This window comes from Castor canadensis, chromosome 11, assembly GCF_047511655.1.
Source record: "Castor canadensis chromosome 11, mCasCan1.hap1v2, whole genome shotgun sequence".
NCBI lineage: Eukaryota > Metazoa > Chordata > Mammalia > Rodentia > Castoridae > Castor > Castor canadensis.
The window spans coordinates 20820404-20838220 of NC_133396.1; the positions used below are offsets into that span (position 1 = coordinate 20820404).

The window sequence follows — 17817 nt, forward strand, 5'->3', positions numbered from 1 at the left end:
ATCCCCAGAAACTCATAGACAGGGAGAAAAAGAAAGAGATAAAAGTTCAGCTGAGTGTGGTGGTGCACATCTGTAATCCCAGCTACTTGGAAAACTCAGGCATGAAGATTACAAAATTGAGGCCAGCTAGCATAGACCTCACATCAAAAATAAATAAAAATTTTAAAAGGTGACTGGAAAACTACTAACATTCACCTACCTCACAGATTTTGTTCAAATGCAGTCTTGTTAGTAGCTATATATTCAAATAATTTTTATTTTTTTGCAGTACTGGGGTTTGAACTCAGAGCCTACACCTTGAGCCACTCCAGCAATCCTTTTTTGAGATGGGTTTTGCGAGATAGGGTCTCTCAAACTATTTCCTCAGGCTGGCTTCAAACCGTGATCCTCCTGATCTCTGCCTATTGAGTAGCTAGAATTATAGGCATGAGCCGCAGGTGCCAGGCAAAAATTTTAAGGTCCTAAAATACATTTTTACTGAATTAATTTTCCTCTGTAGTCACAGTCTCTAAAATCCCAAACAAAAAGAAATATGTAATAAACATAGGGCTTAAGGCAATATTCAATAGAAACTTCCATTTTGGATAATTTTCTGCTTTTCCTAAGAACATTTTTCTTCTCTGCAGACCATGTCCATGTCCATATATCCATATATACCTTCATGTTTCCTGCAGACAATAATTTTCTATAGCTTCCTCTTTAAAATAGCACATAAGTTCAGTAAACTTGCTTCTAAAAACCAAAAACAAACACAAAAAAAAGGCTGAGGATGTAGTTCAGTGGTAGAGTGCTTGCCTAACATTCCCAAGGCCCTGAGTTCAATTCCCTGCACTGTAAAAAAATAAATAAACCAGTAGAATAAACAAACATACTCCACTGTAAAACACAACAGTCTCCAGGCTTAACTAAAACTCGTATGCCGGTGGCTCAAGCCTATAATCCTAGCTACTCAGGAGGCAGCGATCAGGAGGATCGAGGTTTGAAGCCAGCCTGGGGAAATACTTCTGAGAGATCTTATCTCGAACAAATCCAACACAAAAAAGTACTGGTGGAGTGGCTCAAGGTGTAGGCCCTGAGTTCAAGCCCCAGTACTGCAAAACAAAACAAAAAAATATATTCACGTGATTACAAATGCAAATAACCCACATTTGTTTGTCACAAGAAACTACATTCCCAGTTTTGTTTTCTTTCTTACAAAAATGTTTATTATTGGGAATGTAACTCAGTGGTGGAGCATTTGCGTAGCATGTAGTTTATTAAGTATGTACCGAATGCCAGCCACTAGGAGAGGCAGTGGAACTACAAGGTAAAGGAAACAGAAGGGTCCCTTCCCCTCTTGGGGTTTTGTGCCCACCACTGAATCCATTAGATCTTTTCTGGAATATTTTCTGGAATATTCTAGTGTAGTTCTTTGCTTCAGGCCTCATCTTTCTTCAAATCACTAGAAACACAATACAGATACATTACCAGATTGCTCACTTCAGAAATCTTGAAAATGAGTTTCTCATTTTCCCGGGCAAGTATTTCAGGTTTAATGTCACAAAGGCTTCTTCTCTGCCCTCTGTCACTCCATCCTTTTCCTTCTTCCTATTTCAAGCCTTCTCACATTTTCTTTAGGAAGCCTGTGTGCATAGCACTTTTTTTTGGCTGGTACTGGACCTTTAAGCAATTTGCTTTAAATTAACTTTTTATTTAAAGTTTTACTTCTGGTTTTCCATATTTTTGAGCTTTGCCCCAACAATGTGTGTGGGTGGGTGGGGAGTGGGGGGGTGGGGGGGAGTGAGGGCAGGGACAGTTCATTTATCTTCATTTTTTTTTTAATCTGCATTCTTAATTCCCACAAGCTAAATGTCTCCTGCCTCACGTGTCTGTCACAAGATTCACAAGGGTTGCATAAAATATCACATGCCTTAGGCTCATTCTTATCTTCTTGTCCATAAAATCATTAGTAGAGCTAGAGGAAATTGACCTTCTTTTAGCTTCAAAGGAAGGCTCAAAGCTATTATGAAGAAGTTTTTGCTTTTTGCCAAAAGACCTTTACTGTAAACATTCTCAGACTTTGAAACAAAAGCAGAAGTGTTATTTTGAGGAACTCAAGTGAAATTATGAAAGGGACGACTTCTGTAGAAGCAATCTACTAATCAACATTTTAAGAACAATGGTCAAAAGTTATATCAAAGTTGTAATAGAATTTTGTCATCTAACACTTAGATTCTTGATAGAACAGATGAAGAATTAATTAGAATTCATTTACAAATAAAAGGAAAACATTTAAAAATTATTTTCCTAGACACTGGCAATCATTGAACCTAATTACTGTCCTCTCAAAAATATGGAAAACCAGAAGTAAAACTTAAATAAAAAATTAATTTAAAGCAAATATTGTATTTCAAAACACTTGGTTTAACTTCATTACTCTCCTGCAGGCCCCATCTAGAAATCTAAGTTCAGTGAGCAAACAGAAGCTAACTCTTCACTGGTAGACAGTTGGACAATTGCCACACATTTCTGCTGCCACCACTTGCAGCTGGAAAACTGTGCAGAGAAAAATTTCCTTCTCCAAGTTAATAAGGGAGATGTACTGGGTTGAATATTGTCCCCCCCAAAATCACATCTAACCAGAACCTGAGAATGTGACTTTATTTAGGAATAGGGTATTTGCAGATATAATCAAGTTAGTATAAGGTCATATTGGATAGAGATGGGCTGTAATCCAATGACTGGGGTCTCTTTAAAAAGAGAGAAATTTTGACGCACAAATACACACAAAGAATGCCATGTGAAGACAAGTAGCAATTGGAGTGATGTATCTACAAGCCAAGGAACACCATAGATCTCCAGCAATTCCCAGAAGCCAGGAAAACACAGGAAGGATTCTTTCCGACAGGCTTCAGAAGTATCAAGGCCTTTATTTCAAACTTTTAGCTTCCAGGAGTCGGACAGAATAAATTTCTATTGTTTCAAGCCACTCAGTCTATGGTCATTATGGCAGCCCTAGGAAAGTAATACAGGAATCATACAGAAAAGAGTGACACTTGAGCAAATACTGTATTTTGAAACACTTGGTTTAACTTTATTACTCTCCTCTGGCCCCATCTAGAAGTTTAAGTTCAATGAGCAAACAGGAACTAACTCTTCACTGGTAGAAATCTGGACAATTGTACCAGATTCATTCAAACTAAAAAATAAAGAGAAAGAAAAGACATAAGGGCTTGGTGACAGTGGCTCTCTACCTCAAAAAGGGCTGATGGAGTGGCTCAAGTGTGAACCACCTATCTTGCAAGTGTGAGTTCATGCTCTAATACCACACACACAAAAAAAAAAGAAGAAGAAAAAGAAGAAGAAGAAAAGAGATAGGAAAAAGCAAGCAAACAAACAAAAAACCCCTACACTTATTTTAGCCCTTCACTACATAGACAATTTTAACTTTGTGTGTGTGTGTGTGTGTGTGTGTGTTACTGGGGTTTGAACTCAGGGCCTACACCTTAAACAACTCCACTAGCCCTTTTTGTGCTTGGTTTTTTCAAGATAGGGTCTCTCAAGCTATTTGCTTGAGGTGGCTTCAAACCAAGATCTTCCTGATCTCTGCCTTCTGAGCAGCTAGGATTATAGGCACCAGCCATCAGTGCCCAGCTCAGTTCTATCCCTAGCTCTGTTCTCTACTTGGTTTTGGTAGTAAACAACTAATCAACTGTTCTTTAGATATTTTCACAAATGTACAAAAAAAAAAAGCACTTCACAAATGCTAAGAAATATCTCTGTTTAGACACTGTGTTACTGGCTAAGCCTCCCACGGAATTGCTCACATCTTCTAGGGTTATAAGTGTAGTCAATAGTATTTTATTATTTATTAATGTCAGTGTGTGAGATTAGATTGCACTATGTTGCCCAGGCTGGCCTCAAATTCCTGGGCTTCAGCCTCTGGAATAGCTGGAACTATAGGTAGATGTCATTTTACTTGGCCTTAAAAGCATTTTTTCACCCCCTGTTGGGGATTGAACCCCAGAACCTTGTGCCTGTTAAGCACATGTTCTACCACTGAGCTACACTCCAAGCCCTAACGGCATTTACAATTTGCTTTTGATGGACAAAGTTCTCAATTCTTCCATAGTCTCTGTTAAATGAATATATATAACTCCTCAGGTTATATTAAATGAGTTGAATTAAATGAGATGTGAGAATTAAATGAGTTGATATTTACAAATCACTTAGAAAAATCCCTGGCACATAGCAAAGTATTAATCATTGAACTAATTCATCTCTCTCTCTCTTGTGATTCTTGGAATTCTATCTCTCAAGGAAATGTGGACTCTTCTAGGATATATAGTATGTCTATTTACTTTTCATATTTCCAGTACCTAGTATGGTGTCTGGCACATAGTAGGTCTCAACAAGTATTTGTTGCCTAAGAGGCATTATTCAGCAGGCAGTTAGAAATTCCAACAGTGAGACTGGGACATGGCTCAAGTGGTAGGCCTTGCCTAGCAAGCTCAGAGGCTCACTGCCCAGTAGTGGAGGGGAAGGGAGAGGGCAGAAAAAACAAACCCCAAATAAGCAGAAATTCCAACTCTGAACCTTGGAGAAAGAAAAATAGATGTAAGTCTTACATCCAGACATTTAAGTCTGGCAATAGGCAAGATGGCCAAGGAAGACAGCAGAGAGGGAAAAGAAATAGAACACTGGGAAAAGACTGATGGCAGGAGATGAAAGGAAAAAGAAAGGAGCTTTGAAACAATGTACTTTCAAGGAAACCCTGAAGAGAGTTAAAGGGAACTGAACTGAGACCAGAGGAAAGGCTGTTTTAAAGGTATGAAAAATTTGTGGTTAGCAAGCAGCTGACTGAGGTGGTTTTTTTTTTAAGTCTATGAGGAAGGAAGTGATAGTCATTGTGTAAAAGTTTTCCCAAACTTGGCAGGTTTTCAAATGTAGGTCTCTATCTGAATTGCCTTGAAAGTTGAGAGAGCTAGGATGCAGGGAAAAGTGAGAGTCTGGGTCTCTCTATGACACCGCTTCTCAAGAAAACTATAATGAGGTTATAGCCTAATTCACTTATGAGATAGAAAATTCAAGTAAAATTCCATTTTTGTCCTTCACTATTTCATTCAGGCTAGTAAAATAGGGTTGTTTTTGCCAGGCAGACAAAATTATCAGCATCAGTTTTTGTTTTGTTTTGGCTTTTTTTAAAATCTGAAAGATCTCCCTCATTACACTTGCATCTCAGTCGAGTTCCACCACCCACAGACACCGAATAACCAGTTCTCAAAGTGTACATGATGTGATTCAGGTTATTACAAATGACCTGGATTTATTTCAAACGACCTGGGAGCCCTCCTCTGCTTTAACAGACAGATTAAGAAAAGGGAATCATCATTACTATTTGAGAAAGGCATTTTTAGAAAACGATAGGCATATCTTTGCATTGAAAAATTATCATTCTTTTAACGACTTTGAGGAAACGAAAACCCCTAAGTGGTCAAATGGGGCCATAGGCAGCTAGCAAACAAGATTTAAGAAGTTACTTTCACAACATATGGTCTAATGAGGTTTTTCCTCAGAAAAGAAAGGTATACTCTGGCCAGTTGCTGGACGGAAGGAATCATGCAGCTTTTCAAAGCGAAGTTTCCCCGCTTAAGTGGATCGGACGCTGTATAAGGTTGTACTATGGGATCTACCTTAAACAAATCATCCCCAAGTCTGGGACTAAAACGTCCTCATCCATAAAATAATTACTGAGGGTATGTGTGTAGAGAAGTCTGGGCTGGATGCACTGTCAAACTCCCCTCCAGCTCCCAGGTCCTCTCACAACGCAGGGAGTGTGTCTCAGGTCATTTCATTATGATCTCTCCCCTTCCTTCATGCTACGTTTCCTCAAGGAGAAAAAGCTGTGTATCCGTTTTTTGGAAAATAGGGAGGGCACACAACCTTGCCTGAAGGGTAAGTGTTAGGAAGGAGGGATAGGGAGAAAGGCTTCTGAAATGCTCAGGGACTAAAAGCTTCCAAAACCAGCACCACCAGCCCCGCCCCTCAACCCTGGGATGCACAGCCCTGAAACCAAGATGGCGTCAGGACGGTGGAACTCGCCCACGCCCCTGTGACTCCGCACTGCGGCAGTCCGGGCGAGGCAGCACCCTATTGGCCAACTGTGATGAGGTCATGGTGGGGGCGTGGTCTTGCTGACGCATGCACGTCGAGGCGCTGCTGCCCGGAGCCGCGGAGGTCGTGGGTTTTGTTGCGGCGACTGCTGTGGCGGCGGTTGGGCCGGCGGTGGGAGGTGAGCGAGGGTTGTAGGTGTAGTGCGTCCGAGAGTGACCTTCGAGGCACGCAGGGACTCCTAATATCAGTCTCGCTGGTGAAAGAAAAAATGGCAAGTCCCTGGGAGAAAATGGGGGCTCGCCCCCCTCTCTGCGTACCCCCTACCGTGGGCAGAGGAACCGGAGGTTTACTGCCCTTTGGAGGACGCGATGTAAAGGGGAAACGAAAGGATTCAAGGTTATTGAGTAGGCAGAAGAATTGGGGGAGGGGGAGTGTTACGGGCTCTTCCAGTTTGGGGATTTCTCCCCGTCAGGGTAAAGGTGTGCCTGGGTCTGGAGAATTCCTGCTTTCTCACCGGGTAGATAGGAAATGAAGCAGGTGAATATTGCTAGGAAGCGAGGAGCAAGACTCCTGAAGGTAGAAGTGCAGAGGGGCGCAGGGGAGCTGTATTTGGACTTATTTTGTAGAATTGCATCTGTTTCATCTTTCATTATGTGACCATCTCCCCTTCCCCCCGAAACTGCTTTGGCCAAATTCGTTTTTTGGTTGCCTTCGGTGGGGGCAGATATATTCTAGAGAGACCTGTAATCATTAAAGAACAGGAGGAGAGAGGCAACTCATTGGAGGTTTATTGGCTATCATTATTGGCAGCCCCTGAACTATGCTGATCAGGCCTAATTTCATGTGTTTTGAGGTTGTGGGATGCATCCTTGTTTGGTTTGTGTGTGGTGGTGGGGGTGATTTGGTAACAGCTGATTTGGATGATTCAAGTATCACATTCTTAAAGTCAGTGTACTTAATCTCTTGAGAAAGCCTTGCTCTTATCTGAATGTGTTGTTTTGCTGCCCTTAAACATCAAATGCAGAAAGGTTTTGTCATTCAGATTTCTGGAAATGTCTTCCTGTCTTTCCCAAGACTAAATCTTCCTTTGAAGTCTCATCTATCGATATGGAATACAGGCTACCTTATGACATTAAAAATGGTGTCTGTTTTGCTAAGGTTAGATACCGTACAGTCTGTGTCTTGTACTAGTCAATTGAGAAAAAATAATCTTAGTTTCAGGACCACTGATAGCGCCAGTTGTCTTTCATACCGGGCTACAGTAAAACAGATATAAATCGAAACCTTTAGTGGCTTATGCATGAGAAGATTTCAATGTACAGAAGAATGTAAATATCTTGAAGATGGGGATGAGAAGCAAAAAGCTGCAGAGGTGGAAAGCTTGGCTTGTTAAAACTGCTTTGTCATTACTTATGTGTTCCTGTCATGCATGATCTGAAATTGAGTGTAATATGCAAGGTGGCCACTTTTGAAAAAGATAATGGTTGCTTGTTTGAATTCCTTAGTGGAGAAATGGTGTTTTAATGTAGCCGTAGCTTTTGAATAGTGCTGGGTTTTTGGCTGTTGGAAATGGGCATTATCAGTAGAGGGGAGAAAATGAGTTACAATGAAGTCATCTTTTATTAGAGAGTAATCACCTTTTTTTCTTTGCTTTGCTCAAATAAAAGAACAAAAGTAAAAACAACAAAACCACAGGTAGTGTGAATATCACTACTTCATAATATTTTGTCTGGGTAAAAAGTCAGATTCCCAGTTTCTGTCTTTAGTACTGGTACATTATGTATTGAATTGCCCAAAAGATAGTCATTCAAGTCTGATGTCGACTGCAAAGGTAATGACTTTTCATCTGACATTCTGCAGTCTAGGATTCAGTAACAGCTTTTGCAACTGCTGGTTTCCATTTTTCTTAGCAAGATTTCAAAACAATTGTTAAAGACCTGTCAGCAGGGGGTGGAAGAAATAAAAATGCTAAATGAAAGAGTTTTACTGGGGAGTTGTTTGATCTTAGTCTTCTAGGTAGTTCCCAAAGTCATTTTTCTCTTTCGCCCCAGGTAGTCGTGAAATCCAGACTTGGTTCACTACTTTTTTGCCACCATGGGGGAGCTTTTCCGGAGTGAGGAGATGACGCTGGCTCAGTTATTTCTACAATCAGAAGCTGCTTATTGTTGCGTCAGTGAATTAGGAGAACTCGGAAAGGTTCAGTTTCGAGATGTAAGTAGTTATGAGTTGCTTTACCACTGAACTGTTTTTCTTGTTTTGCTCAATGCTTTATCATGAGTGTTTTGTTTTTAATTTGCAAAAATAACATCGTAACACCATCTTTTATTAATAGAGTGTATGCTTCAGGTTGTCTCATAGAAGTAAAAATGCTTTGTGTCAATCATTCCATGTTTTTGCTAGCTCTTCCTTTGAGAATCATTATATACACTCAAAGTAATTGCTTGGAATTCAGGGGAGGATAGCAAACTAACCTTTCGCTTTGCTTTGGGCTCTTTTACATCCACAGCATGGTATTTAAAAAAAAAATTGTAGTTCTTCCATACAGTAGGACTTTTTTTTTTTTTTTTTGATTAAACAAAATCTGAGGTACCCAGTTATAGATATATAAATACATATACTGGTAATCCATTATTTTGGGCCCTTGGAGAAGATTCCAAGAGACAGTGGACAGTTTTTGTTTTTTGTTTTTTTTGTTTTTTTTTTTTTGGTGGCACTGGGGTTTGAACTCAGGGCCTCATACTTTCTAGGCAGGCACTCAACCACTTGAGCCACTCCACCAGCCCTTTTTGTGATGTTTTTTTCAAGATAGGGTCTTGTAAACTATTTGCCAGGGCTGGCTTCTAACCCCAGTCCTCCTAATCTCTGCCTCCTGAATAGCTAGGATTAGTCGTGAGGCACAGGTGCCCAGTTTCATTTTTGACATTTTTTATTAGAATATATTGGTTGTACATAGGGGTTTCATTGTGATATTTCCATACATTTTTGCATGCTATGGATTAAACCCAGGGCTTCTTGAATACTAGTTAGGCAAGTGTTCTGCTCCTGAACTGAACTATACCCCTAAATTTTTGGAAATTTATCATTTGAATTAATAGAACACAGATATGAGATAGCTAGATCTCATATCTGCTTCTACATTCAGTGTGTTGTGATACCTTGCATCATGAACTTCTGGTAAACTTCACTGAACACTCATGAGAGAATGAGAATGACGTGTTTGTGCTTTTGATCTCACAGGACCTGCTGCTATAGGGATTATAGCTAAGAGGGGATATTGTTGAGGATTATGCATCTTTAGCTCTGTTATTGTCGTCTCAGTGTCATCACAATGGAAGTACCTACCTGTTCATGCTCCCACTGGTGCTGCCAGTCCACAATTGTGTCAGCACCTGTGTGCTTAGACTTAAATTTCCAATCCAGTGAGGATGAAATGGTATCCTGATTTAACTTGCATTTTCTGCCTTAGTATAGTTAGTATCATTTTTTTGTTGTTTTTTTAGAAATGATTTTATTTCATTTATTTATTGTACATTAATAATACAAGAAGATTTCCCTGGGATAATTCCATACATATCAGAATATGACATGGTACAGTGTACCTTAAACAAGTTAACCTCCTGGGTTTTTTTTTTTTTTGGAGACCGGGTCTTACTCTGTACTGGCCTTGAACTTGCCATTGCCTAGCCTCAACATCCTGAGTGCGCCACCACACCTGACTTCTTTTTATCTGTTTGTTGGACATGTAGGCTTCCCCTCCATGAAAAGTGTGTACATTTCGTCTGCTTATATTTCAGTTGGGTCACTTGAATTTTGCTTATTGACTTAAAAGTTCTTCATGTATTCTGAATGCAAATCTTTTTCTAATCCTTTACTAATTCTTCCAGGCTATGTCTTGGTTTTCCTTTTGTCCTACATAAAATTTTTCCTTTTGTTTATCTTTTTTTTTTTCCTATAAATTTTTTTAATTTTGAAAAATTTTCAAGCCTGAATAGCTTTATGTAGATTTACCAATTGTTCAGTTTTTGTCACATTGTGTGTTTGTGTGTGTGTGTGTGTTTGTGTATATATATATATATATATATATATATATATATTTTTTTTTTTTTTTTTTTTTTTGGTGGTACTGGGGACTCGACCTACAACTTGAGTCACTCCACCGGCCCTTTTTTGTGAAGAGTTTTTTTGAGATAGGGTCTCACGGAACTGTCTTCTGGAGTTGGTTTTGAACCATGATCCTCCTGATCTCTGCCTCCTGAGTAGGTAGGATTACAGGTGTGAGCCACCAGCAGCCGGCACATTTTATATTTTTCTGCTGTACTATTAGAGGATAAAGTGTGGTCATTGTGACGTTTTGTCCTTAAATATTTCACACTTCATTATGTATCACCTAAGAAAAGATATTTTTCTTCAGAGCCACAATCTAACGATCACATTAAAGAAATATAAACCAGGTATGCTAGTTCAAACCTGTAATCCCAGCACTTGGGAAGCAGAGGCGGGAGGATCACAAGTTCCATGCCAACTTGAACAACATAGTGAGAGCCTGTCTCGAAAAAGAAAGAAGAGAGAGAGGGAAGGAATGTAATATTTATACAGTAATGTATAGTCATATTCTGACTGTCCTAGTTGTTCCAAATGATGGCCTGTAAAGCTGGGTTTGAGGTTTTGTTTTTTCTTTTTTGTTTTAATTTTTTTGACCTGTGTTAGTGGAATAAGGGAGAAGTGAGAAATACGGGGCGCTGCTATAAATAAAGAACCACTGAAAGGGGTAGGGAGGAGTAGCCCAGGAGAAATCCAGCCTCCCTTTCCTATTCACAGAATATAGCTTGGTATTTGGTCTTTCACATTGATGTTTTTGAAGAGTCCAGTCCACTTGTTTGCAGAAGGTCTCTTGGTTCAGAGTTGTCTGATTGTTTCCTTGTGATTTGTTGTAAGTTAAACATTTCTGGCAAGCATACTACTTAAATAATAGTATGCCTTTCTCTATATTAGAAGGCACATAATGTCATTTGTTCTATTACTAGTGAAGGTAAATTCAATCGCTTGACTAAGGTATTGATTGCTGGATTTCCCCATTGTAAAGGTATCTAACCCCATTGTGATTAATAAGTAATGGGGAGGGGGTGATACTTTTGAGAGTTGTGTGAATATCCCATTCCCCAAACCTTTTTACCTAATAGTTTTTGTGTACTTTATCCAACTCTTTCCTATTTCAGTGATTACTGTGGTCTTATAAAAATGATTTTTTAATTCTATTATTTCTTAGGCATTTATTAATATCATGCTTGTTTTTCTTTTTTAAAAAATGCACTTAGGTCTGCTCTAGTTAGGGATCACAAGCCACCCTGAAATCATATGCAAGTTTATTTTATATTTTACTAGATCATGTTAGACAAGCATTCTACCACAGAGCTATGCTTACCTCATTCTCCATTAATAAAGAGCTTTTCCCTCTTTCATCCTGTTCCTCCTTTCCTCACCACGCCCCCAGAGAATCATTGGCAATTCATGGATTTTTGTTGCTGTTATTTATTAAGTCTTTATGATTTTATGTTGTCAGTTTTCTTTTTATGCTCAAATTGTTCTTAATTTGGCCAGTGAGCACATATGTTTTAAGTTTGTGGCTTTTTTTTTTTTTTTTTCCTCCCCTTGGCTTGGTGATACGGGGTTTGAACTCAGGGCCTCACACTTGCTAGGCAGGCATTCTACCACTTGAGCCACATCCACACCCAGCCCATCTTTTTTTTTTTTTTTTTTTTTTGGAGGTACTGGGGATTGAACCCAGGGCCTTGTACTTGCTAGCAGGTGCTCTACCATGTGAACCACTATGCCAGCCCTGTTTTGCGTTGAGTATTTAAATTTTTTTTATTATTGTTCTAGGGTACATTGTGACATTTACAAAAGCTCTTTCAGTATATCATAGTTGAATTCATCCCCTCTATCATTCGTCTTTATCCCCTCCCCCATTCCTGGAATAGTTTCAGCATTTTCCATTGTCATAGATGAAATGTACATAATAGTTCCACCATATTCCTCTTTGTGCACCCTTTCATTATACCCCCTCCTACTGGTGCCAGCCCCCCAGACGGGACCTGTTTTGCCTTCCTGTTCTCTGTTTTTGTTTTAAAAAAAAAAAAAGTCATTTTTGTTTGTTTAAGGTAGCCATACAGGGTTAGTGAGGTAGGGTCTTGTGAACTGGTTGCCTAGGCTGCCTTGTAACCGCAAGCCTCTAAATCTTTGTTTCCTGAGTAGCTAGGATTACAGGTTTAGCCACCAGCACCTGGCCTGTTTTAAGTTTTAATATAGTGAAATGTACCCATCTTTTCCTTTATAGCTTGTGGTTTTTGTGTCTTAATTAAGAAATCCTCCCAGTAGTTGGGGGACTGAGGCAGGAGGCTCGAATTCAAGGTCGACCTGGACTACTTACAGAATTATCTCAGAAAAAAAAAAAAAAAAAAAGAACTCCTGCCCTATCGTAATATGATAAGTACATTTTTTCTATATTTTCTTGCAAAATTAAAAGTATGTCTTATGCTTAGGTTTTGTTCTCCTTAGACTTTATTTTTGTATGAAAGGAAGTAGGTTTATTACCCCCCACACACCCATGAATAACCTGTTGTCTCAGAACTTTTCGGATGTGTCCTTATTTTATGACTTGTGATTTCATCTCTAAAATACCAAGTTTTCATACATTTTCGGGTCTGTTTCTAGGTTGTGTTCTGGTCCATTGGCTGGTTTATTGCTGGGCTTGTAGAACAATAATTGTCATAATACTAAGGTTTGATTTGGGAGGGGTACTAGAATTTGAACTTAGAACTTCACACTTGCTAGGCAGGCACTATAGGCCTTGAGCCACACCTCCAGCCTTTTTGACTCTGATTATTTTTCATAGAGTCTTGCTTTTTGCCTATACCACAAGCTTCCTATTTATACTTCCTGCAGTAGCTGGAATGACAGGTGTTGTGCCGCAATGCCTAGCTTTTTCTGTTGAAATGGAGGTCTTGAGAACTTTTTGCCTGGGCTGGCCTCAAACACAATTCTCCCGATCTCTGCCTCCTGAGTAGCTAGAATTACAGGCATGGACCGTGCTGGGCTATGTTTAATATTTTATAGGTTAAAAATTCTCCCATCTTGTTTATCAGAATTGTCTTGGCTATACTGGCTCCTGTTTTGTTCTATATTCAATTTAGAATTTAGAATCAGATTGTTAAATTCCATGAATTTTTATTGGTAGTTAAATTTCCTCCTTAAGAATCTTGCATATGTATAGATATATATTTTTGGTGGTACTGGAGTTTAAGCTTGGGGTGCTAGGCAGCTGCTCTACCACTTGAGTCATACTCCTCAGCCCTTTTTTGCTCTAGTTATTTTTTTGGTCTTGTGTTTTTGCCTGGGACTTGCCTGTGCCTCCAGAGTAGCTAATTTTATTGGTTGAGATTAAAGGCCTAAACTGGCCTTTAATCCTTAAGCTCCCAATTTCTGCCTCTTGAGAAACTGGGATCATAGATTTACATCACCACACCTGGTCTTTGCATATCTTTATTTAGACTTATTCTGAGTTAAATTTATTTAAGTTGCTGTGGTTAGTGTCATTTTGAAATTTAACTTTTTTGGGTTTGACTCATGTAAAAAAAGACAGTTTTTTTTTTTTTCTATATTCTTATATCTAGCAACATGTATTTCTTTTTCTTTTTTCCTTTTTTGAGATGTGATTTCATAGTTGCTCAGGCTGGCCTGAAACTCCTAGGCTCATCTGATCCTGTTTCAGCCTTTCAAGTAGCTGGGACTATAGGGACTACACTACTGCACCCAGCTTGAACCACCACGACTGGCTCAATTTTTTATCTTCTGAAGTTCTTGTCACAAATGAATGTAGAATCTGGGCATTGGTGGCTCAGGCCTATAATCCTAGCTACTCAGAAGGCAGAGATCAGGAGGATCATGGATCGAAGACAGCCCGAGCAAATAGCTTGAGAGACTCTATATTAAAAAAAACCTTCTCAAAGAAGAACTGGTATAGGCCCTGAGTTCAGTACATGGGGGGAAAAAAAGACAGAATTTTATGGAATGATGGAATTTTTTTCATCTTTTGAGGATATTCTTTATTTTTAATTTTGTGAATTACATGGCTAAATGTTTTTCCTGTTCTTTTTTCTTTTTTAAATAGCTTTACTGAGATATATCTATATCTACATCACATACATATTTTTTTCGCGTACCATCCCATTCATCCATTTAAAGTATAAAACTCAGTAGTTTTTAATATATTCCTAGATGCCTCTATCTCTGCAGGTTTAGAACTTTCTGGCACTCTGTAGTCTTAACAGTCACCGTTTCCTCCACTACCACACTCCTTACACCCCACTTTCCCCTGGAGATTACTAATCTACCTTCTGTTAAAGTAGCTCTACCCATTTTGGACAGTTTCTCTAAATAGAATAATATAATACGTAGTTTTTTGTGAGTGGCTTCTTTTTTTCTGCTTTGTGCTTGCAAAGCAGGAGCTCTACTACTTGAGCCACACCTCCAGCCCATTTTAGTCTGGTTATTTTGAGATGGAGTCTCAAGATCTATTTGCCAGGGCTGGCCTTGAACCTAAATCCTCCCAATCTCAACTTCCCAAGTAGCTAGGATTATAGGTGTGAATCACCTAGTCTGGCTCTCAATTACATGCTTCTTAATAAGTAGGATCTTGTTTTATTTTTGTTTGAGTGTGTATCCAGAATCTCTGTCACAGCTGGGTGCTGGTGACTCAGGCCTGTAATCATAGCTACTCAGGAGGCAGATATCAGGAGGATTGTAGTTTAAAGCCAGCCCAGCCAAAAGACCCTATCTCAAACAAACCCTTCAGAAAAAAGGGCTGGTTTAGTGGCTCAAGGTGTAGACCCTGAGTTCAAGCCCCAGTACCACAAAAAAAAAAAGATTATCTGTCACATTGCTTTGAAAATTACCTGTGAGCTGGGCGCTGGTGGCTCAATGCCTATAATCCTAGCTACTTGGGAGCAGAGATCAGGAGGATCAAGGTTTGAAGCCAGCCTTGGGCAAATAGTTCACGAGACCCTATCTCTAAAATACCTAACACAAAAAAGGGCTGGTGGAGTACCTCAAGTGGTAGAGTACCTGCCTAGCTAAGATGAGGCCCTGAGTTCCAACTCCAGTACTTGCCCCATCTCCCCACCCCCCAAAAAAAGAAAATTAGCTATGGTGTGTGAATGAATAAACTAGCCTGTCACCAGAAGGTGAAGACCCTGAGGCAAAAGAACAAGCAAAGGTTGCTTTCTATCTCCTTTGGGAAGAAAGGGAGAAGAAAAATCAGTTTCTATTACATATATTTCCCAAAATTTAAGTAGTGAAAAGGGAACTCACTGCTTTGCTGTCCATTCCAGGAATGTGTTCCTTTAGCAAGAAAGGAGGTTTTAGCTTAAGCTTGTGTGACTGGTCCCAGAGCAGTGTGCATGGAATAAGCAGACAATTTTGATTGGTGTTACAACACACATTGGCATGAAATTAGGTTTTCTTTTTTGCAGGATATGTTGCTTGTAGAAGAAGAAGAAATAGATGCAATATTTGAAGTTTTATCATGTGTTCTTATTTTTCAGTTAAATCCAGATGTGAATGTTTTCCAGCGGAAATTTGTGAATGAAGTTAGAAGATGTGAAGAAATGGATCGAAAGCTTCGTATGTGCATTTTAGTCTTGTGTGATGTTTCTATAATGAATCATTTTTGTATATTAGAAACATCAGTCCTCAATAAAGCAAGAAAATATTATAGAAAAAAAAGGAAAAAAATCTGTGATCATGACATTATTATATGCAAATAGGTTTTGTGGAGTTTGAGCCAGGTAGTACTTGATAGAAACCTTGTTCAAACAATAGGCTACAAGCGGAAAACACTGGCTATTTCTTCATAGAACTTTTAAAATATGTCTTTGGCGGCACTGGAGTTTAAACTCAGGGTCTCATGCTTGCTGGGAGGGCGCTCTACCACTTAAGGTACTCTGCCAGCCCTTTTTTAGGTTGAGTGTTACTGAGATAGGGTCTTGTGAACTATTTGCCTGGGCTGGCTTCAAACTGCCATCCTGGACTGGTGACGTGGCTCAAGTGGTAAAGCACCTGCCTAGCAAACATGAGGCCCTGAGTTCAAGCCCTAGTGCTACCAACACCTCCCCCCAAAAAACAACAAAAAAATGCCATTCTTCTGATCTCTGCCTCCTGAGTAGCTAGGCATGGGCCACTGGGGCCCGGCTTTAATGATTGCTTTCAATTTAGATTTATGGAGTTGTACTTAGCCAATAATATCTGTAAAGAGGACTGTCAGACTTGGGGGGAGCAGTTACATAGGTTAGAGAGCTGAAGTGAATGAAGGTCAGGTTTTTTTGTTTGTTTGTTTGTTTGTTTGTTTGTGGTTCCAGGCCTCATGCTTTCTAGTCAGCCACTCTACCACTTAGACCATTCTGCCAGCCCTATTTTGTGTTAGATTCTTTTTGAGATAGGGTCTCACAAACTACCTGCCTGGGGCTGGCTTCAAACCTCAGGGCCACTCCACCAGCCCCTTTTGTGTCAGGTATTTTTCGAGATGGGGCTTGAGAACTATTTGCCCAGGCTGGCTTTGAACCTTGATCCTTCTGATCTCTGCCTCCTGCATAGGTAGGATTTACAGACATGAGCCTCCGGCACCTGGCAAGGCCAGTTTTAAGAACAGGAGAGGAAAGCCGGGCAGTTATGTATTGACCATCCTGTTTAGGATAGCTTTAAGGAGTGTGAAGTACAAGAAAGATGTGGAGAAAAAAGGTGCATTTTTTTTTTTTTTTTTTTTAATATGAAACTTCTTTCTTAGAATGAAATGCTTTGTAACCAGGTTTTAGGTCTTGTTTGTTTTCTTCAAATGGCAATTCCAGCATGTTCACTAGACATAAATGTTTTGACTCTATCATTTTAGGATTTGTTGAGAAAGAGATAAGAAAAGCTAACATCCCAATTATGGACACTGGTGAAAACCCAGAGGTTCCCTTCCCCCGGGACATGATTGACTTAGAGGTAAACAATTCTGAGAAAGCCAGATAACTTTTTTCCTACCTAAGTGCAGAAATTACCTTGCTGAGTTAGTGGGGAGTAGAATAATTCTTGCTAACCTTGTGAACATCGTCTATTGATTGTAAGGTTCTTTGTAGGAAGGATTGAAGTGAATTTCCTTTTTTATGGTATCAAACAGATCTCAAACAGTATCATATGCTACTAAAAAAAAGTTTTATTGGTCTGTTGAACCCTTATAAAGGGATTAATGTCAATTTACCTAGTAATTTATTAACCTCATAGACTAAATGAATAGTCATTGAGCTTTTTGTAATATTTTGTCCATCTGTAATACCTTGAGCAATTTACTGAGTGTACAATAGAATCTATAGACAAAGACTATCTTCAGCAAAAAATTTGCGTGAAGAAAATTAGTCTAGCAGAATAATAGCATTTGCTGTGTAGGTGTATTATGTTTGACCTATCAGCAGGATAGTTCTGTATGGTGAATTCATTTAATGTCTTTCAGAGTAAGCATACTGAACTTAGTTTTCTTTTTTTTTCCTTTAGGCCAATTTTGAGAAGATTGAAAATGAACTGAAGGAAATCAACACAAACCAGGAAGCTCTGAAGAGAAATTTCCTGGAACTAACTGAATTAAAATTTATACTTCGCAAAACTCAGCAGTTTTTTGATGAGGTCAGACTATTG

The 17817-nt window shown here is 39.2% G+C and overlaps 1 protein-coding gene across 7 annotated transcripts in view; it reads left to right on the top strand.

Annotated features, from left to right (window-relative positions):
• Positions 1-6120: 6120 nt before the first annotated feature.
• Positions 6121-17817, top strand: part of Atp6v0a1 (ATPase H+ transporting V0 subunit a1) — a 51547-nt gene continuing 39850 nt past the window's right edge. For 4 of the 7 annotated variants that reach the window (XM_074045761.1, XM_074045763.1, XM_020165158.2 and 1 more), the window contains exons 1-5: positions 6121-6271; positions 8145-8304; positions 15693-15771; positions 17033-17130; positions 17677-17805. In XM_074045761.1, coding sequence (XP_073901862.1) covers positions 8188-8304; positions 15693-15771; positions 17033-17130; positions 17677-17805 — 423 coding nt within the window. In that variant the 5' untranslated portion in view covers positions 6121-6271; positions 8145-8187. Of the gene's footprint in view, positions 6272-8144; positions 8305-15692; positions 15772-17032; positions 17131-17676; positions 17806-17817 lie in introns of those variants that run through there. The other 3 variants (XM_074045765.1, XM_074045766.1, XM_074045762.1) reach the window with 2 other exon arrangements.